The following is a 22,944-nucleotide window of genomic DNA, read 5'->3' as shown; positions in this document are numbered from 1 at the left end:
ATGGGAAGAAACAAATAACTACCTGAAGTAGACATTCACACACACACACACACACACACACACACACACACACACACACACACACACACACACACACACACACACACACACACACACAGCGGAGCCTGGCCATATGTGACCCATATAAAAGCAAGGTTTCTCTAATGAGTTTTCTCTAAATGAAGTTATCTAAAGGTTGAGAGAAGAATAGTCATCGGTATGAGGAAATTCAACAATATCTATCGGAATTATCAGAATATTTAATGAGTGAGAACAGATTTCCCTTAGGGAGCCTTCAGTATTTGCAGGAGGGGCGGAGGAATCGGGGGGAGGGGGGTCACATTTTACAAACCTGTTCTTAGGGGAGGGTCATATTTTGCATTACAATATTTGGGGAGGGTCACATTTTACAATCCGTAGTTTTGTGACCAAATTAAATATTCAGTTATTGTCAATTTGTTTTGTGTGTTTTGAGATGTAAACGTGAGATGGGCACTCAATAAGAACTTTACATGCCCAAATACAAAAGTAAAATTACACATATTGTAAGAAATTGTTTAATTGTTGAGTGTACCATCTCACCTTATCACTCACACTCACAAAATATGATGGTGATGGTAGCAGTGATGATATCGAACTGACAAACACTGACACAAAAATCAACACCGGGTCCCCAAGGTTCAAGCGACTCTCTTATCAGTTTGTGTAACACAAAATTCGAGTGTAAGCTCATAGATTAATTTTGAATTTTGCACTAAAAGTCAAATTCTATTGTTAATATGCTTTAACATAGACCATCCATCAATGGTCTATGAACTCACCAATTTCACAAAATGTTGTCCACACACTCTTTCCTGTAGTGACATGGACATTTTCTCCGCTACCCTTGAAAAACTACCAACACACTCCTGACCAGTTGTTTCGTGACATCAACAGACTTTCAATTCTGTAACTATTAGTTGACGATCGAATGTCTTCATTTAGGCCTTTTCCGTATTGAAATAGACGACCGCTACTTGAAGGTTTCATCATTACCGAATTACAGAAAAGTCGGCTGATTGTATAATAATTTAATATGATCTACATGTTGGTGTCAGATCACCGATTGGTTTGAAGGTACATACATGATAAAGTGTGGAGTAGGAGTGAGAAAATCATATTTGATATCCGAATAGCCTGGTTCAATATTAAAGTTACTCTATTGTAAATTATCATCAACATTGTATTAATAATTCTAAAAAGCTAAACATTAATTAATAAATTGGTAGTCGGCTCGTTCATGACATATACCTCCTCACATAAAATGATACGGTCAAACGAAAAGTTTTAGTACCCATTTTGGTGATGAACAATTATCCTGTTTAGGCTGCTTACATACGGAGTAAGTCGTCCCTTCCTTCTCCGTCACGGTGTTGAGTGTGAAACGCGTGCACCGTCTGCAAGCAGGACTAGTACCAACAGTCGACAGACAACGGTTGCCCTTCTATTAGAGTGGCATTGATCCGGTTCTCCTGAAATACTCAGACGACTTCTGTCGCTTAGATTTCAAATTCATTGCAGACTTAAATGTCGTGTATATCTTTGTGTTGTATATTGTAATGTGTGTTGGCGATTTTTTTGTACGTATACACTGAAAGTTTATCTGTAGGACCAGACAGACTTTTACGTTGTTTGTATAAGCGTACACTCGAATTTCCTTAGCTGTCTCGTTTTAATTGAATTTTTAATGACCGAAAGAGATCTAGAGATGGTTTGATGTTAGGAAAAATACCTTCATTTCAATTTGTGTTTTTGTTAATCCAATTTCACTGAATCACAGAGAAGATATGTATTCCTGCAGTATTGAAAAAAACAATCATTATATGCTAATATGCTATATGCTATTTAATTTGTCATTTATTGAAGAATTAATTAGCACATAGAATATTAGCATACAGTGATTTTTTTTTCAATACTGCAGGTACATGTATACATATGTGAATAACAACTCTTTCAATAGAGCCATTCGATGACTGAAGACAATAGAGAAATCCGGTGTATTGTATCCCAACTTTGTAAAGAATGAATAGTCGTCTTTTTTGTTAAATATATCATTAGCATCGCTTCCGTCGACGTAACAAAAAGTTACATTTCAATAACGATCGATTGAAACGGGAGAGATATTACCAGTATCCAAAATTGAAGATTCACAAAAGAAATCTCGAATTATTCCAAAACATTGACAACATTTGTGTACGTTACAAACACTGACAATTTATCGAGTAAGCCGTGTTCAAGCACGAGTTTAGAAGGTCGTCTACTTTATTTACTTCCGCGTTTGTTTTTCACGTTGTATATTGTCAGTTTTACCTTCCATAAGGAAGGTCTTAATATAGCGATGAAGTCTGTGTGTGTGTGTGTGTGTGTGTGTGTGTGTGTCACGATTTCCGAAAAAACGGCTGCATCAATTCAAATTAGGTAAGCAAAGTTCTAATTCTATAAACAGCTACAGACACTAGTTTGTCCACATCCTCAAATAATTTTACTATTGCAAATGTTCTTTACAACATACCTTATTTGTCTGTGTACTAAAGTTGACTATGATTCTGTGGTTCTAACAATTAAAGAACACTCCTTAGGTATATGTTCCAAATTTATATGGAAAATATATTTCTTTGAAAGTACTGTCTACATGTATCAAATGGTTTAACTATACATACTAAATCACAAAATTTAAATTATCATGAAATTAAAAATCTTATAATTCTTTCATCATAGTTCTTTTCTTCTGGAATTAAATTTCCCCAACCAATCAGGTTGCGTCTTACTTGTCATGGGCATACACAGGGGGGGGGGGCGATGCTTAAAGGCCAAGGTCCACTATATAAAGAGGATTATGGGTAATGTATGCATATGCGGGAAATTCAAACTGCTGTAAGGAGCACTGACTTTGCCCTCATGTCTTCATCCCATTTTGCACTGAAAAAGTTTCACATGGCTCTCATATTTCATATATACTGTTTGTAAATATATAGTGATGCAACATGAGTAGAAATAACTGACGTTAACTAAGTTTGGTAGCCAATATAGCAGGTTTACCGTCAAACTGACCCAAAATTTGTTTCAAATTTGACTAGTAAAAACCGTTGGCCAGTTGTCAATTAGGCTTACAAGTTACACAAAGCATGATAAGACACTGTGAATGGTGCAAATAAACGACGTGCGAAATGCCAAATACCGAATGCAAACAATACAAGCGAACAAAAGAGTCTGTGTGCACTCTCTTTGCCCGATATTTTGCCTAAAATCAAGCTCACATGTGCGAACGGTACGTGAAAATGATACATTGTTACTGAAATAGAATGACATAAAATGAAACCAAAATGTTTCTCAGTTTGATCGATGTACGTTCTGGGTTGCTACACTCCTTAGTAAAATCACAATTTCATACAACTTTTTGTGCGCGCGACAAGTGTTTTCTGTCAAGTAGTTGTGTCGTTGACGTACCTATACCTAGTAGGCAGTGATGTAGATAATAGCCGGTTACCTACCGGTCACAACGCCCAGCTATAACTTATAAGTATAACCACGTACAACAGTTTAGTTGTGGGACCGGCTAAGGAAAGTACTAAAATCTGACGACCATTGAAAAAAATTCTAAGGTCGGAAAATTAAATATGAGTTTCCCAGAAGTACTAATAGCAAGTAAAATACCCAAAGTGTAAAAAAAAAAGAAGAAGAAATAAATTCATTATTATTTGGAAAACATTTGAGGATTACGCGGTAAAACAAGACTGGCCACGCTATCGCTAGCGAAAGCCTTCGAACCAGTTTCATAGGGACCGGACGTTGAAGGAAGCGCGAAGCGAAGTGTGAGGTCAATGTAACGTCTCATGATGTATGATGCAACAACACGACGTTTACGTAGAGTAGAACTAAATGTTTTCTAAACTTCAACGGAAAGAAATTTTGTCGATCGGACACTGACTATTTTCAAATTCTTAAAACATCTGAGAAAAATAAAGAGAGGAAGCAAAATGTAGCACTGACAGACAAGATGGACGTACAGTACGTGTACAGGAGGCGAGGCACACCATGTGGTGCAAACTGGACAATGATCGTGCGTGTCACGTGTATGGCATCAGATGTAATACATGTAGCTAACCAAATATTCTTGGAATGCAGCCTTTCTTGTAACAAGTATTGGAAATTGTCAGAAACCTGAGGATGTTATGACTGAATATATTTCGATCAAGAATTCCCATACTTTCAGTTAAATTTTCTGATGACCCCGAAGCAAGACATGTTTGAAACATTTAGTGCGACATTTGATACTGATAAACGAGTGATATAATTCATAAACAAATCTAACGTTGGCAACTCTTTTATTTCTGTAATGATCATCAAATTTCAAGGACAACTGTCTATGTTGTACCCATAGATCATACACCATTGCCTAGTCTAGTTCCTATACCTGTCGACTGTTCTCTACGATCTCTAGCTCTGTACATGTTGTGGAGATGAACGTAACGCGAACTGACAAGACTACAAGTACAATCATGGAGGCATCATAAATATTTGTTTCATTCAAATTTGAAAGTTGAGAAATCGTATTAAATTCTTTCCAGATTTCTCAAAAATCGTTTCCATATGTTTTGGCACTATCCAGCAATAATCCTCGTCATGTAAATGACATCGACTGACATCGTAGTCAAACATACGCACGGAGACAGAGCGGAGACCAAACAAGAGTCCGTACTCACCCCATCACGACGTATGCATTTATGCGTTTGTTTTGAAATAGCTGGGGTGGTACTCGTACACATCGGGATAACTCGGAGAAGCACATGTTTGTGATTTTATTGACTGTTTTCTGAGATGGGACATTGGGTTTGGAAATACAAGTTTAATCAATCATAAAACAGCCATAACAGATACTTTAAAAGAATTAGAACACGGAAGGAAAATAACGGGAACATCAATGACATTTCTACCAAACTCAAGATCGCACGTAGCTATCTACCTAGTGTACAGTAAGTATGGAAGTGCAAAGCTTAGTCCGCCCTGACCCGTGCGATACTTGTGAAGTTAATTTTGAAGTTTTCACGATTATGTTGTCAAAACACGACCTACATGTAATCTGTAAAAAAAATTCTCATCTATCTAACAATAATATCAATTCTTGTTTAGATGTACCTCTATGCATTTCGTCTTATGTAAATGTTAGCTACATTGGAATGCGTCCCCCCCCCCTAGTGTTCGTGTTTTTCACAGCGAACGCCCACGCGTTTTCTGTAGTAGTTTTGTTATTCAGTGTTAGGTTTTGTTTTAGTTATGTAGCGTTCTGTCCTTGTACTTATGTAAATTTCTTTACCTTCATGAATTTCATTAGATAGTCAAATAGTTTTAGACAGGTGTACCGTGTCAAGTATAAAAAGCCCAACGCACAGGTTACCGGTACATTCATTTTTGTGTAGCCAGCAAGGCAACAACCTACCTGTATCATTTCACTTTGTACTTCAGGTTAGTTATATTCTCTTTTTCCTTTTGGTACATTCATTTTTTGTGTAGCCAGCAAGGCAACAACCTACCTGTATCATTTCACGTTGTACTTCAGCTCCTGTCCTTTCCGTTATGTGTGTGTAATAAAGTTTATTTGAGTTTACAACTGTATCAACTGGTATGATATTTGGAGTGTGAGGCGGCAACCGTGACATATATATATATATATATATATATATATATATATATATATATATATATATATATATATATATATATATATATATATATATATATATATATATATATATAGTTTTGGTAGTACTGGAACTCTTTCTTGGTTGTAACTCGGAGTTTCACGCATGGTGCGATCATCAGACACTCGTATATATATATATATATATATATATATATATATATATATATATATATATATATATATATATATATATATATATATACGGAAAAAGGCTCATTGTTTCTTTTCAGTTTCCAAATGTGTTTTGATAGTTCTGTGCTGTTTTCGTGTTTTTCATGTTTGAATGACTGTTTGTGGTTGGCGTATCTCTGTTTGAAGTTGTTCTCTGTTAGACCGATATATACTTTTGTTTGTTTTCCGTGGACGGTGGCTTGGTATACGATGTTTTCCGTTTGGCATTCGCCGTTCAGAGGGCAGGTGTCTTTCTGTCTGCAATTACAGGGTTTTTGAGTGGGTTTAGTTTCGCTGTTGGAGATGGTGGCGTTATGCGCTTTGATTATGGTAGCCATGTTTGGCATGCAGCTATAACTGACTTTGACATTGTTTCTGTTGAATATTTTGTGTAACTTAGAGTCTGTATATATATATATATATATATATATATATATATATATATATATATATATATATATATATATATATATATATATATATATATATATATATATATATATCCTCATTTGGAAGTTGCTATGGGCCAGGCATATGTAACATTGTCCATTTCTGTATGTTTATGTTTATCCACACATGGCCCTTAATTCTATGTTTGTCATTGTAAAAACTTTAAAATGATTGGTCCGAGTCTGCTAAAACTTAAAAATAATTTAAAAAAAAATAAGTTTATGAGTAATTGTTGGTGATACTTTCAATTCATAATCATATTTTAATATTCTGAATGACTTAGAAATGGCAAGTAAAGTCAGCAGGAACATTTGAACTGTTTGTTTTATTGACTTTGCCCAAATTTCAGCGATAAACAATAATTTTCATTCAGATACGCACTCATGGTTTTCCTAACCCTATCATAGAGGGCGTTGATTTAAAAAATTTTCGCCAAATTTAAGAGATTTAGGCTGCCCTTACATATACATGTATCTACCAATTACTGTTGTTATCTTTACAATATACATTATGTTCTGACTGGTGCTATGGACATGGTCTTGTTGATAGTTGATAGGCATATTTGCATACATGTTTTGATATTTTTTTGCCTGACTAACCAAAACTGTTGTTATCTTTGCAAAACATACTGGCATTGTTGGCTGTTGCTAAGGCCATATCAATGGAAGTTGACTATAATCATGGATTTATGGGTTTTCAATGCCTAACCAATGGTTAAGAATAGGGACTTTGGCCCAAATTTTATTTTTAGCCCCATAGACTAATTTTGAAGATAACAATTGCCAACTTGTATTTTTTTATATGTGGTCCTATAATGAACGTAACCATATATGTTTCATAAAATTAACATGCATTTCACACGAAAACCCATATGCCCCTGCACTATTAGCTTCTTGGTACATGTTTACATTTTTAGCCTGATCGCCTCGCCTAGTGTGCATGTTTATCTCAGCGAACGCTTGAAGTATTGTACGATTCATAGAAATATTTGCCACCAGGCCACAGTTGTGTTATATGAATCCAGAAAACAGGACATTTAAGATATAATTTCTAAAAAAAAAAACGTCCTCATCGTGAAATTTTCATTGCATTGCGTTGCGTTGCGTACACTACAAACTGTCTTCAGTAAAACACAATCTGATTACGTTCGAGGAGAAGCCCACTACAGAGAATATATAGTGCTCAATCTGGGGTTGAATTGTTTTTATTTTTTGCCTTCGCTACGTAGCGGATGGTAGCGAAGGTAGCAATTTGAAAGTAAAATGATTGTCAAATTACCAAAACATGGCCTGGGATATTAAAATGCTCCATAGATGTCGTAGGAACTACTTGTGCACATGAAAATGGGGTATCCTTTAAATATAATATGTTTTGTGTACTTGAATAATTGTTATTCATATGGCACCTTGAGCAGTTAGTACGTGACGTTTGCAAATTGCATTATTAATGAAGTGACCTGTTAAAGCAATATTTTCTCTCAAAATCTTGTCGAATCGCACGGTGGGTGTAGCGTAAGGTAAAAGTAGCGAATTATTGTTTCCAGCAAAAGTACTGAAATGTGGTAGCGGAGGGTAACGAAGGGTAGCAGAATATTTTTTCCAGCACTGAAAAGCACTGAAATGTGGTAGCGAGTATAGTGGTAGGTAACGGAGGGTAGCGAAATATTTTTTCCAGCAAAAGTATTGAAATGTGGTAGCGAATCGAAGGTAGCGGAAGGTAGCGGAATATTTTTTTCCAGCAAAAGCACTGAGTCGAAGGTAGCGGTATGTAACGGAGGGTATCAACATTTTTTTCCCAGGAAAAGCATTGCAATGTGGTAGCGAAGGTAGCGGAGGGAAGCGGAATATTTTTTTTTCCAGCAAAAGCACTGAGATGTGGTAGCGAAGGTAGCGAGGCTAGCGGTAGGTAACGGAGGGTAGCGAATTTTTTTTCCAGTAGAAGCTCTGAAATGTGGTAGCGAAGGTAGCGGTAGGTAACGGAGGGTAGCGATTTTTTCTCCAGCAGAAGCAATGAAATTGGGGTAGCGAAGGTAGCGGTAGGTAACGGAAGGTAGCAAATGTACACCAACACAGGATCAAAAAGCCTCCACCAAGATATGTGGTAAAGATATTAACACTCGTCCTACAAAAATACATTTAAATTCAATGGAGATTTCTAGAAGTATATAACTATGGTTGTAGTATGGGTTCAGCGGTATCATGGTCTAGCTGGCATTACATTCGATGAATTTGAGCAAAGAATACTCGAACTACACAATAAGAATATTATATTCTTGGACCTTTTCAGAGATGATATTGTTATATGCTATTGGACGAAACAAAAGATAACCTTAAAGCTTGGGTCAAAATTAATAACGATTTACACCGAACTTTTAAATTTTCGTTTTAAAGCTCGTAAGGGGTGGACCATTTGATATCCTGGGGAGGGCTTGGAAGATTTACTTAGTGGAATACCCCCGAAATCTTCAATTCCAAGAATGGGGTATTCCACTAAGTAAGTAAAATGTTTCATTTTTTTAAAAAGACCAGAAAGTGTACAAATACATACATAAAATATTTTTAATCATTCCATTACTGGTCTTATACCCAAAATAACAAATATGTGTAGACATGTATAATGAGTTTATTAAAATATACTATAAATAAAGAAGTAAGTATGACAGAGAAGTAAATTCTACGACCGTTGGGGGCGCTATTCAATCGGTACACTCCGCAGCAGCGTCTCGTATTTTCATTCTATTTATATTCCAGTGCGATTCGATCGAGTTAAATATATGTGTTTCTCTGTGTATTATAATTAGATATTAATTAGCGATTCAAGATACTGAAATAATGATAAACAAGAACTTGACGAAACTTGTTGATGCTGTCTATATTCACGTTATTCAATATTGTTATTGACACCAGAATTGTTGCCTCGTGCCCTTGGTAAAAGAACACCAAAGTGTCCTACCCCTTCTTTTTTAGCAAATGAGCAAATTGAGAAAATTGAGCAAATGCTGAGCTCGTGGAGGTTGAATTTCAAATTTCAAGATTCGAATCATTCGATCTCGCGATCGCGCGACAAGACAGGGAAGTAAATTCTACGACCGTTGGGGACGCTATTCAATCGGTACACTTCACAGCAGTGTCCCGTATGTATTCTATTTGTATTCAGCGCGATTCGATCGAGTTATGTATTTCTCTGCGTATTATAATTATATATTAATTAGCGATTCAAGATACTGGATATAATGATAAACAAGAACTTGACGGAACTTGTTGATGTTGTCAATATTCACGGCGTTATTCAATATTGTTATAGACACCAGAATTGTTGCCTCAAGCCCTTGGTTTAAGCATGTTATACTTCCATGGTTTAAGCAAGGAATGCGTTTGAGCTCGAGCATGCCAAGCAGCGCAGCGCGTCAGCTGTCGCGAGCGCACAAAGCGTCCACTAAGCGTCCGTATACTTTCTTTTTCTTTACTCTTTTTTGGAGTCTTCCATATCTATATAAACTTTTTCTGCGATTATTAAACATTTTTCATCTTTTATAAAGACCAGAAAGTGTACAAGTACATTCATATAATAGATTTAATCATTCCATTCTTTATACCCAAAATAAACAAATATGTGTAGACATGTATAATGAGTTCATTAAAATATACTATAAATAAAGAAGTAAGTATGTAAATGTGACTCATAGCTAACTTGGGCCTTTATTACCTGTATCACATCATTATTATTTTCGGGTTTCACCAGAATTAATATTGTTGCCTCATGCCCCTGGTCGAGGTAGTGATAATACGTACCAAGTAAAATTTGAATCAAAATACAAGGGATACAAGAGAGCAGTGTAGGGGTGGGTACGGGAGGGGTTCCCGCCTTTCGCCCTTGGAAATTTTTGAAATTTAAGGATTAAAAGAGTGCTATATGGTGTTATTACAACATGGCAAGATGATAACAATACACGAAGCACGAAATGTAGTAACATGTCCTTGACCTACTTGACCTACAGCGGAGTGCACTAGTGGTGCCGATCACCAAGTGTACAGTGGACCATAGGAGGGTCTATGGGTAGACCACTGCCAGTTAGTGTTTAGTTTCGACACAAAAATAAGTATTCATAAAAGACGTTCAGGAATTAAATATTCTACATTGTAGACGGTGTATTGACACACGTAAACTTAATCGCAATCACAGGTCTGGTATAGCCTGACGAGACATATGAATATTGGGGGGTTAACAGATATTGGGGGGTTAACAGAGTGTCGAACTCTTCGTAATTACGCGATTTATTTCGTAAAATCGGTATCACATATTATTATTTATACAGATAAGTTTATCTGAAAAATACTATTTATTCTAGCTGGATCAGTGTAATTACTTATTCTGAAATATTTTATGATAAGGAAGAACAACAAAACGTAGAACATCGGTTGTCATCCGGCAAATCTAATTTAAAATCAACATCAGACAACGGCATGAAGTTTTATACACATAGTTCGAGCACATCTATGATATATATTCATATATATTAGCGAGTCAATAAATGAATTTCGTATTCAGAAAACACATGAACGCATTTCTACTAGTGGTTGAATAATCGATGCCGCTTGTGTATTTTGGCACATCTACCCATCAAGTCGCAAATGATGTGCAAAAATACATGTCGAAATAGTTTATAATGATTTGTATGACTTTTCTATTTCAGCATACCTTGAATAACAATATCTTAACACTTACTGTACATACAATACACACTGTGTAACGACCCGATCATACACAACATTTCACGTTCATTTGACATTTCTAAGGGGAAAATGAATGTTCGATGTTCAAGGAACGGATCAAAGAATTTGGTTACCTACCATGCAACGATATCGGATGTATATTCATTGAACTGTTTGACGATGGTTTGACCCGACATAAACTAAAATACAATATAATGGCGTGATATTCAGATTATCATATCCGCCTATCGACGCTACTCATTACTGTTAATGTTATTCTTAAGAAATACATAAAAATACTTTACATGTACTAGCAAATTATTCTCCCACTAATAATAGTTTTCTCCATTGTTTGATCACTTGCCTTTTGTTATTCACGTTTTATTGTATCAATTTGGAACGCTGCCCTTTGTATCTAAACTTGTGAAGTTGGTTTTGTTAAAGTGTTGGGTTAAAGACAATAGAAACCATTAAATCCTGGATGGATTTAGATAAAAGATATTTTAATTTCAACTTAAACTAGGCAAATGCGGTAATATGACCATAGGTATGCCGTTCTGTTTGAAACAAATGAAAGTAATTTGGTTTGCAGAGGGGTATAACAGTGATTGGACAAGGTGTTTCATCTTATACAAAATCTAGTCGGGTTTTTTTTGTGTCGTTCATGATACTGTTTATTAATCTGTCCATGTCAACATCCGTACTTCGAGAAAGGCATGCACCATGTACATGAACAATAACAATAAATATATTGAACTTTGGTCAAGCAACACTAGTGATCAGAGTATTCACACACATTTATGAATTTGGAAAAAAGTTATTTTGAATTAGACGCAGTAACACATGCTGCTCAGGTCGTGAACTCTCCATGAAATGTGATATCCACGATTGCGTTATTTAGTTTAGTTTACGATGTATGCAGTAGAAATCATCGATGTGAATTTAAAAGTGACATTTCTGTCAAACATAGGACGGATATAAAAATGATATATTTGATCGTATCATCCGTAAACTCCTGGGTAGTAATTACTAGGACTCGCAATTAGTAGGACCAGTAGCGTTTACGTTTCACACGATTTTGAACAACGTAATTTTCTAGCTGAAGATAAAGGGTTTTGAATGTGGCCTTGCTACATTGCGGTAAGAGATTTGCGCACTGGGCAAGGGGATATTTCGACATTCATATAGTGCCACTTTGTTTCGTGATTTTTACTAATCATGACTTGTAAAGATTTGGAGGAGATGCTATCCAAAGGTAAACACAGTTTAGCCCGCAATGCCAGACGTTTGCCCGTCAGTGACAATTTTGTTATCCCCATGGACACCTTGTGTTCAACTAAATGACTTCGCCCCCGACAACACAGTAGTGATAATCTCATGAATATTCCAAGGGCGGGCACGGGCGGTAAAGACATCAAGGTAGCTAGCCGTTGTGCTACTGACTAAATGGCTAGTTAGTTTATAGTTAATAATACCTCATGAAAGGTGAGGTAAATAATTCAATAGTTGTCTCAATATAGCTAGTTTAATACAGTCACTTGTACCTTTTACAAGGTAATAGGAAGTTGCTTCAGTCATCGTGATTGTGTAGTTCTTCGCTCCCTAAGTAGCACTCCCCGGTTGGCACTCTTGGGCTATATCACCCCTACTTTCTAACTTCGGGGCGCAGCCCCTTTTCAATGAAGTTGGGAGGGGTGTTGTATGAACGGTTTGTAGTGTCCCACTGAAAATCTGTTCCTATATAGCTAATGGAGCATTCCGTCAGGACACGGCGAGAAAAGTTTAGAACCGATTAGAATATGCTCGTTATTTCTGACCGAGTAAAACATGCAGTTGAGCAGCTGTACACATAACATAGTAAATGAAGCCAATCAAATTACATTTTTGTTTTGGTCTGCACCCCAAATCTCTCCCCTAACCCCACTTTCCCCCCTATACGGTCACGATTTCCATTTTTTGCTGTGTGATTTATATGAATACAACCAACCTCTAATTCAATATGTATAAAATCTAATTATTGGTAATTTAACATTTTTTTCGCAGAGTGTATTGTTATCTTGAACATTAATACTTCAGTTACAATTAGAGAGGCTTCAAGGATGGCAGATGCAATCAACCAGGGAGAAAACTCAGCATTATGTAACCAGACGTTTCGCTCAAAATTTAACGTTGTTTTGGAAAATGGTCTGGGGGAAGCTAAAGAAACAAGTAAGGACGCTATGAATGAGGTGTTTGGTAGTCTGTCTGTTGACACACAGAAATAACTACATGTTCTGTCCATTGGATGTGGAGATGGTAAGTATATTATTACAACCCGTTGCAAATGACCGTGTATAGGTTCTTTCTGATACATCCATGCAGAAACTAATAAGGGCGCTCAATACTTAAAGTGGCCACATGGATGAGAATTTGGTATTTATTTTGGATTTTTATTTGATAAAACAGCCTCACTATGTTTTTCTACTTGAAAAAATAATGTGAAATAACATATGCCAAGTCCATGTTCACATCTCAATAAACGCCAAAACATTAAACAATGTGTAAAATGATTGTTATTTTACGTACAATAATAAACTTCTTACACTTTGTGCATCTTTTTGCAATGTATTGAGTTATGAACATAGACTTGGTATATGTTCTTTTGCATTATTTTTTCAAGTAGAAAAACATGGTGAAGCTGTTTTATCAAATAAATATTTAAAATAAATACCAAATTCTCATCCATATGGCCACTTTAAAAGGGCACAAGCTGAGTGTATATGTTGTTTTGGTATAGTTTGATCTGCATATTAAAATGTACTCGGAGTGCTTTACTTTCAGATCTGACTTTATACTACTTCTTTGGAAATTTGAGATGTTGCTGCAACAGTGTCCTGCACCTAAAGTGTCGCACTAAATATAACTGTTGCCTAATAACTTTCACTGCTGCACTTTGCAATAACGGAGTGGCAATTTGGTAAATCTGGACCATATAATAACCCACACAGAAGTACGCAAAAATAAAACTAATCCCTACCTTCGGGAAATGAACATGAAAAACCAAGAAATTTACAACGGTCTGAGAAAATCTCCACATGATGGTACTCTGATTTCAAGTCAAACTTACCGAGAAAATCCCTAGGTTTATTAGTTCCTTTGCGACCCTCAGGTCTTCGCACATAAACTTTTTTTGTACAACAAGTTGACCTTTCGTAGGTTAAGAACTAACGTGTTCTTATCTTACTCGTTCTTAGAGACTGATAAGGGATTACAATTTTAGGCTTTTACATAACTTTAGCTATTGCCATTGTCTCTAGCAACTCGTCTGTGGAGGTCAACTATGCTAAGGTTCATGGATTATTAAACGTAGAAAGAGGAATAGGCATAGAAATCAAAGACATTCAACTAGCTCGATGATGCAGATTTGCGTACAATCCCGCCAAAAATTGATACAGCGTAAGAACCCCGCAATGGTTTGCACTTACTTAATTCACCAGATATATATGTTTGAATAGTCACAGGAAGTTCAGTTAAATCATCCAATAATCTAACGAACTCTGCAAGGTCTTCCCTGTCTGAAGAACTTTCAAATTCCACATTATTCATTTTCAGTATTAAAGAGTCAAAGTCTGTGTACGCTTAATTTTAAGTTGTGAAATTCTCCTAGTCACGTGTTACCGCCACTTGCCGGATTACCTAAGCTGTATGCAGGATATTAAAAGGAAATGTATATCTAGGAAACTTCTTAGTACTCTAAAGTTTAATTTTTTCTTCTTCTTTGCACAGGGACCAATGATGTTCCTATCATCAATGCCCTTGTTCGTCGATACTCAAAGATAGTTTATGATCTAGTGGAACCTGCTGACGGATATCTGGATGATTTTAAAGCTCTAATTGATTTAAACAGCAAGGAATGGAAAGGAGTCACATTCATTCCACATTGTCAGACTATGGAAGAGTTCATCGCTGACAGGGAGAGAGAGAAAGCAGACCAATGTATAAAGTATGATGTAATCTACGCGCTTCACAGTTTATATTACTTTAAAGATCCAGGTGCAATTATTCGAACTTTGTGTGATTGGATGCAAAAGGATGGATTGATCCTTTTACGATTTGGTGAAGGTAAATATGCAAATTAATATAAGTCTAGAATCTAGGTGTGCGGGGATTTTACTGTCGGTTTTCTCATACCTCCCATGGCATTTTGCTAATGATCTATTAATAATGAAACAGTGGCCAGAAAACTTGAAGTTTTTAATTGTTCATGGTGTGAGATGACGTCGATAGCTTCACCATGTGATTAGAACCAACTGAGAGATCTGTAAGATCTGCATATGCTTGCCATATTCAGCATTACTGTACGAAATCATAATTTCATAAAATCATAATCTAATTTCAGGTTTGAATATGCATGTTATAGCCAAATGCTAGGTGTGGAAGTTTAAAAAATGAGAGAGCAAAATTCCCACATAACTGGATTCTAGGTTACAGTACTAGCCACCCAAATTAACGATTTCAGATATTGGGCACATTTCTCTGATGAACAAACTCAGAGAGGCTTTCACGTTGTTTTACTTGTCATCATATCAGTTTATATTCATATGAGACACACAATCCGAACAAATAGTCAATACTATTAAAGTGTATAAGATACTAAGTTCAATAACACAGTTTCGCCATGCATTATAACGTTTTATATCATACCTTTTTCATAAAGGCTTCAGTGTTTGGCTTAGATCGTGTCACGTGCTATGGGCTAGTGATTTTCATAGAATGGGGCACTATTTTCAATATTTGGCAATAATCCTGTTACACGGAAGTCTTTTGGGGGATTTGCTATGACTATATAAAGAACATGTGCCCGAGTAAATGTTGTGATAAAAACGCCTTTACCTTATTTACACTAGCAGACGTCTATTACCGTGGCGGCTGTTATGCAGCAAATGTATATCTGAAAACCAAATGCACTTGTTTATTGCATAATAGTCTTTGTAATAATTAAATGATATAGTAGTATAATAATAATGATTTTAATAATAATCAAGATTATTTGAATATTAAGCAACCGAAGTATGGTAGTTTGTTATGATGAGTTCAAAGGGGGGAGGGGGTGTCATTTTTATGAACATCCGTTGCCATGGTCACCAAAATCGCCATAATGTGTGGATTATTATTCCATATTTTGATATAAAACACGGACACAAATTATCTAAAAAATGTCCTTGTTTTTGACATGTATGGGTCGTTGCTATCCAACGTAACGCAAATTATTTAAAATAGGACAGCTGTTTCCATCGAAGCCGTGAGGTTTAAAAAATGTTTTGATAAAATATTTTCTGCTGGCAAAATAATGTTATGAATTTATATCATGAGGTTTATTTGCATAGTGATCACCCAGTGTGGGGTAGTTTGTTATACTGAGTTCAAAAAAAAAGTTACCATTCTATGAAAATCAGTTGCCATGGTAACAAAATCACGTACCTTCCTAAATTCTACAAGATGATATTTCATTATGTTCCTGCATGTGTAGTTCTTACAGAATGTTCAGTAGCAAACACTGCTGTTGTAATCCGTTCAATTTGAAAGGTGTTGAATAAGTGCGACGGCTCCTTGACTTTGGTTCATAATCATTTCGTGAAAGAAAATCCAGGTATTACATTTTCTGCAGAACATGGTTCCAGTACTTGGTTTCAGGACAGCAGGTTTCAAACAAATACGTGTGATTGCTATGGATATGATTGTCTGTCTATCACAGAATATTTGTTCATTTCTAAACAGAGATGTACTGTTGCAATTGAGGTCCTTATTTTAGACATTGAAGCACTGAAACATTGAATCACTGAATAAGTAAGCCAAAATGTGAATATACAATCCTCATACCTTCATTACAAGGATTTGGTTTCAGTGACGAATACATCCTAATAATATAGTGTACAAAATATCATCAAACTTCCAATTTTTTTTGCGAACAGTGTTTGATTGTACAACTTTTGTGGCCATTCACTCATCAAAACACATTTGTAATTCATTCTGCTCCAATTTCGAGCAAAACATTCTTTTCAATTGAGAATTTCTATCATCCACATGCACCTACGTACGTGGACTTGTCAAACACATGGCGGCCGTACTAAACTTTTTTAAATAAACAATCCACATTCTGAGAACATGGCAGATATAAACAAAAAGCTTACCGTCAACCTACATTAGAAGCAGTTGTTTTGTGTCAGTTATCTTCTTTTCTTTATAAATTGTATCTGCTTGAAACTTATTTCATGCAAGTAAATGCACTGCTTCCCTTCCTACATACGACATGTCTGTGTGTATAACGGGTTCCGTTTGTACACGCTATGCAGTCGCGATCTGTCAGAAGGCTACGTAGTAAGGTTACACAAGGTAATGTTCAACAAACGAGAAGAAAAATGACAACGACAGGTGAAGAGTGCAAATAAACATACATAACAAAAGTTGAAGTTAGGTTCAAGGAAGATATGTGTTTGTTTGGCTTTCTGTGTTAATAACTCCTAATAAGCTTTTGCCCATATTCTTTGTAAGAAGGACAAATATGGAATTCATCACCTAAATTGCTAAGGTTGCAAATACTGCATAAGTTATCATAGTTCTCGTTTTGAAAGTTTATGGTTTCAATATCGAAATTTGCATGAAGTTAAATTGATTCTATTGGTTGGGTTTATCACAGAGATAATTTTCAAGTGATCATTTTTGAAACTGCCATACTCTTTCATCGTCGCAAACCACGGCCCGTTTTACGGCAACGTTCTTAACGAGCCTCCCACAGGCTGTGGCTGCATTCATCTAATATATCGTTATTTATGGCATAGCTAATTTATTCGTTTTGTACGTAAACACTACAACCAATCAGATTGCCCCTTGCATACCACGTGATATACTGCTAATGCCTTGGCAAGAGCTGATTAGCATAGTGTCTTCGGGCGCATTATCGCCGGGACGACTGCATTCATCACCTGTACTGCCACAGTACCCGTTTATCAGCCCTTAATGTAAATGTTCAACAAATCTTTCCCCGTTCTTACTTTATACTCTTTAACCCCGTCAAATATTGGTTATCCTATAGGGTATATTTAAATGAGACTAGTAACTTTTACTCGGGTCATTTGAATCGCTCGTTCACATTCACTCAGTGTATGCATCTGTACAACGTTTGCTGTTCACGCTAGCTCGCAATCTCGTCAAAACTCGCCGTGTGAAAGTCCCCAATTATAACTTTTATGACTTCCACGTGGGAAATTTGTATGCGCGAGTATCCTGTAGTTTTTCTGCGTTGCCGACAACTTTGCGGCAGTTGCAGTAATTAGCGATAACATGAGGCACTTGTAATATATCTGAAACGCATTATTTAAGAGACGGACTTTGATTGGACAGATTATCATGTCGTCATTGTTAATGAATATGTATTACGTATACGTAAGAACATTCTTTGACAACCGTAAGAAGCCAGAGTATATTTCAATATGTAGTGGTAGAAATAATAACTTAGGTATGCGAGAATGTAATCTTTACATAAATTGTTTGTATTGACCTCAAGTTTATATCTCAAGGTTGTGTTTCAATCATTTTGTGTTCACACCTCTGTAATCATACCAACTATTTCAGAAACCACATTTGTCAATAATACTTTTGGTTTTGACAATGTTTTGAAATGTTTTGATCGTTGAAATGTTTTGATCATAGAGACTAGACTTGAGCAATGTAAACATGGTGCTTGAAAGCTTACATTCCTTAGCATTAATAAGGTGTATCGAGAAAGTGATCATTCTTTTATCTACAGTACATTCTAAGTTTGATCTGCCTATCGCGAGTTCACCGTACACCATAGTTTGCACTTCTCCTATTTACCTTTAGAAGGTTTTCCATATCTGTCTCACTTGAAACTTTGACAACCCCATATTTCACTCCCATACAAAAGAATGGGCACAACAAACACATCAAAAAGACTGACAGTCCATGGGAAGATTAAGTGTTTGGGCTTTGGCCTTCAATCTAGCTTGGGTTACTTGTTTGTTAATAGCTTTTATGAATTTACCATTGAATTAAAAGTCATGCCCAAATATACATAATCGCTACAAACTTCAATTTTGTCATGACCAAAGGTAAACATTTTAGAAACAATTATCACTTTGGTTTTACTTGTGTTAACAGTTAGGTGACAATTTTGACAGTAAGTGTGAACTGCATTGAGTGCATTTTGTGACTTCTCTTATGTTTCCGCAAAAACAATGGTATCATCAGCATACAGAAGAGCATATAAACTTCAACATATTCATCATTTACAATGGTACTGAAGTATTTTGCTAAATGGCCATAACCCTCTACTGATTGAGTATTCAAAACAATTCAGATAAAGCGCAAATAAACGGGGAAGAGTTTTACCTTGAGTAAGAACTACAAGCATAGCTATGACCGTGCTGAACTGCATAATTGTGTACAGTAATTGGGGGTCTGGCCTATTATATGCTTTCAGATAGAGATCTACTCCCTTCATTTGTTGTCATCTGGACTTTCAATGATATGCATTATCTCACGATCATGTTCAGCCAACTTGCAAACAATTCTACCTTCGCTTGTCAATCTTTCTTCATTTCACACACTAAAGCTTCCTCTTCATGGTATGAGGTCATCTCCGATATACACATATTTTCTATTAGGATTTGTTATAAGTAGACGCGTACGTCTTCTATAAGCTTGGATCTGCTACCAAATTCTTAAAGAAGGGAATTGACCTGAATAAATATAACGAGGATAATTACATTTCTGTTAGGCACAGTGACATCCGATCATTGATGGTTCCTTCTTGAAATCTGAGAATTTTTGATTTTGTACTTTTAACAGAATTTATCCTATTTGGAACTCATTGTCAATTGTCAAGCAGTTGACAATTACCATGAGCTACTCGTGAAGTAAACAAGTTTGATCATGCATGAAAGTCCCAGTACCTGGGTGTCAGTTCGTCATGGTACAAAGTGTTCATTAATGTGTTTCCGTCTATAATATTGTGTATTGTAACTGTACTTTTTGCCGGTTGTCTTTTATTTTATTTATATTTGTTTTGGGGTCCATGTTTATCTATTAGGTGTTCCTCACCTTTATGAACTGCATGATTATTGTCATGGTTAAATAAATAAACAAATAAATAAACAAATAAATAAATAAATAAGTGTATATCATGCCGTGTACATTGTACGTGACATCGGTAACTTGTAAAAATGCTCATCAGGAATCCACTATTGTGTGATACAGATAAAACGGACTGTACACCAGAAGACTGTATATAACATATAAATGTAATGATCAATTCTGATCATCTGCACGTACGTTTAGGTTGCTGTTTTACTCGCTAGATGAGAGCAGTTTTACTGCTGAACACAGCACGATTTTGATTTAGGGTAAATTCTCCTTTTAAATGTTCATTCAGATTTTGAAACTTCCATCAATAATAATCATGTTGTCTCCAGCAGTATAAATAAAACTAATGACCTAAACTTTCAAAATGACCCACTTTGATCGTAAATGCATATATAACAGATAGTCTTTTGGCGGACACTTTGTGTACCAGCTTTTCCACTTTGTCACTTGGATTTTGTACATACAATGTTGTTATCAGAGTTTTTTTTTTCTTCTTCTTCTTCAGGTGCTTGGACAAAATGTTTCCTGAAATATTGTGAGGTGTGCACGATTGACCGTGACGATTACGTGTGGGCCCATGCTGAAGAAATTGTCCTTTCGGCTTTGGAGGAGATCCCTGATATTCAAGTGGAGAGAAAACCCGCTAGAAAAGCTCAAGTCAAAATTACCGAGTGTTTTCAAGAGGATTCAGAAGAAGGGAATAAGATTCTAGACATCATTTTTAAGAAAGACGATTTTCGAAAAAATGTCTCACAAGAAAATGTAAACCTCTTGCTGGAATACATGATGGAATGCTGTACGAGAGAAGGTGATGATATGTTTTTTCGTAGTGACGACTGCGATTTCATTATTACAACATTATAATAATCATGACTATTTGGAAACTACTGAAGATTGGTCATAGGTGAGGGCGTTCATGGGGATTTGCTTTACACAGGTCAGGGGTTAGGAGATTTATTATATACACTAGTAGAAAAAATAGTACAGTTTACGACACTTTCCGTACTATAGTTCAGATTGAGTTCAATTCTGTACTTTTATGCTGATGAGGTGGACGTTTCTGTACTTTCCCATTAGCGCCTGTCTAATCGGATTATACTCGATCTGAAAAATAGTTCAGATTGCGAGTCGGAAGTGATTTGAATACATTTGCATTTAGTTCAGAATATATTCATGAGTTCACCCCCATAACCGGGCAGTAAACAAATGAATATTCAAATCTACCGTGCTTGCAATCAATACGTACATAAACGCTATACGTGTAGCTAGTGCATTCGATACATATGTATGTATATAAGCAGGCTTATGATATGAACTACATGGTTAGGACGTACGTAGATTGTAATATCACAGGGCTCATTTTGAAATAAATGTTCGTAGTACGCCTTTTCATTATGCACTACATACCGCCACCACTAAACGTGTTTCACATTTCTACGCGTTTGATGCATAGTAATACAGATTTAGATGACATGACAATCGTTTCCAATAATAGTTTAAAATTGGGCCACAAATATTGCTAGTGTATGGAGCTTCTTAACAAACCTGACCGGCCAATAGCGTCAACAAACTCACAGTAGAGACGTGCTGACAGATTTGAGTCTGTGGACATTATTTCTAGCTAAGTAAAATTGAGTGACTATTGGGAATATTATATGGCATCCATGTCGTCCATGTCGTCTATAGTTTCTGACTGACCGTGTTATGTACAACGTAACGCTGAACGAAATACGGTCCATCAGGAATTAACTAGACTAACCTCTATGGGAATAGTATTCTTGTCCATGTGTCGTTTATAGAACAATTAAGTGTTAGGGTGTGATCTTCACAGTAATAAACAAGCCTTTAGAAGAACAACAGGTATTCACGCCTCAAATATCTTGGGCATCATCCAAATTACGATCATGAGCACCAAAGTAAAGGAAATACTTAATGACGTTCGGCATGCAGAACCCCCCCCCCCCCGGGCCCGTACCTATGGGTACATGCCCGGCATCCATGTAACTGTTATATCACTCTACGTGACGATTCTGAGGGCCCTCATCTCTTATTCTCTTGTTTTATTTCAATTATACTCATAACTCCTGTTTTTATAGTATAACTGTACAATTGGCTTCGATCAGTGCATTCCAGATTTTCATGAGTCATGAGTGCACATTGCGCAGATATCTGCAGAATACTTAAAAGGATTATGGGTAATGTATGCATATGCGGGAAAAACAAACTGCTGTAAGGAGCATAGTCTCGCTGCCAGACTCGAGACTATCGTCCCTAATCTGTTTACCGAGCGGCGCAGCCGCGAGAAGAGCGGGACCAGTCCCCCTCTATTCTCGCGGCTGCGCCGCTCGGTAAACAGATTAGGGACGATAGTCTCGAGTCTGGCAGCGAGACTATAAGGAGCACTGACTTTGCCCTCATATCTTCATCCCATTTTGCACTGAAGAAGTTTCACATGGCTCTCATATTTCATATATACTCTTTCTAAATATATGGTGATGCAACATGAGTAAAAATAACTGGGGTTAACTAAGTTTGGTAGTCAATATAGCAGGTTTACCATCAAACTGACGCAAAATTTGTTTCAAATTTGTCTAGTAAAAACCGTTGGCCCAGTTGTCGATTAGGCTTACAAGTTACACAAAGCATGATAAGACACTGTGAATGGTGCAAATAAACAACGTGCGAAATGCCAAATACCAAATGCAAACAATACAAGCGAACAAAAGGGCC

General features: G+C 36.3%; 1 protein-coding gene across 1 annotated transcript; it reads left to right on the top strand.

The window, feature by feature from the left end:
- Positions 1-13,349: 13,349 nt before the first annotated feature.
- Positions 13,350-21,078, top strand: LOC144440683 (histamine N-methyltransferase-like; the record flags this gene model as incomplete). The annotated part of the gene is made up of 3 exons (XM_078130068.1): positions 13,350-13,368; positions 14,839-15,174; positions 20,720-21,078. Coding segments are annotated over 3 exons (714 nt in total), but the record flags the coding sequence as incomplete, so codon positions are not given.
- Between the last annotated feature and the right edge of the window lie 1,866 nt (positions 21,079-22,944).

Source organism: Glandiceps talaboti, chromosome 10 (assembly GCF_964340395.1).
Source record: "Glandiceps talaboti chromosome 10, keGlaTala1.1, whole genome shotgun sequence".
Taxonomy (NCBI): Eukaryota; Metazoa; Hemichordata; class Enteropneusta; family Spengelidae; genus Glandiceps; species Glandiceps talaboti.
The sequence above is the reverse complement of the archived record's forward strand: the minus strand, read 5'-3'. Positions and strand labels throughout refer to the sequence as shown.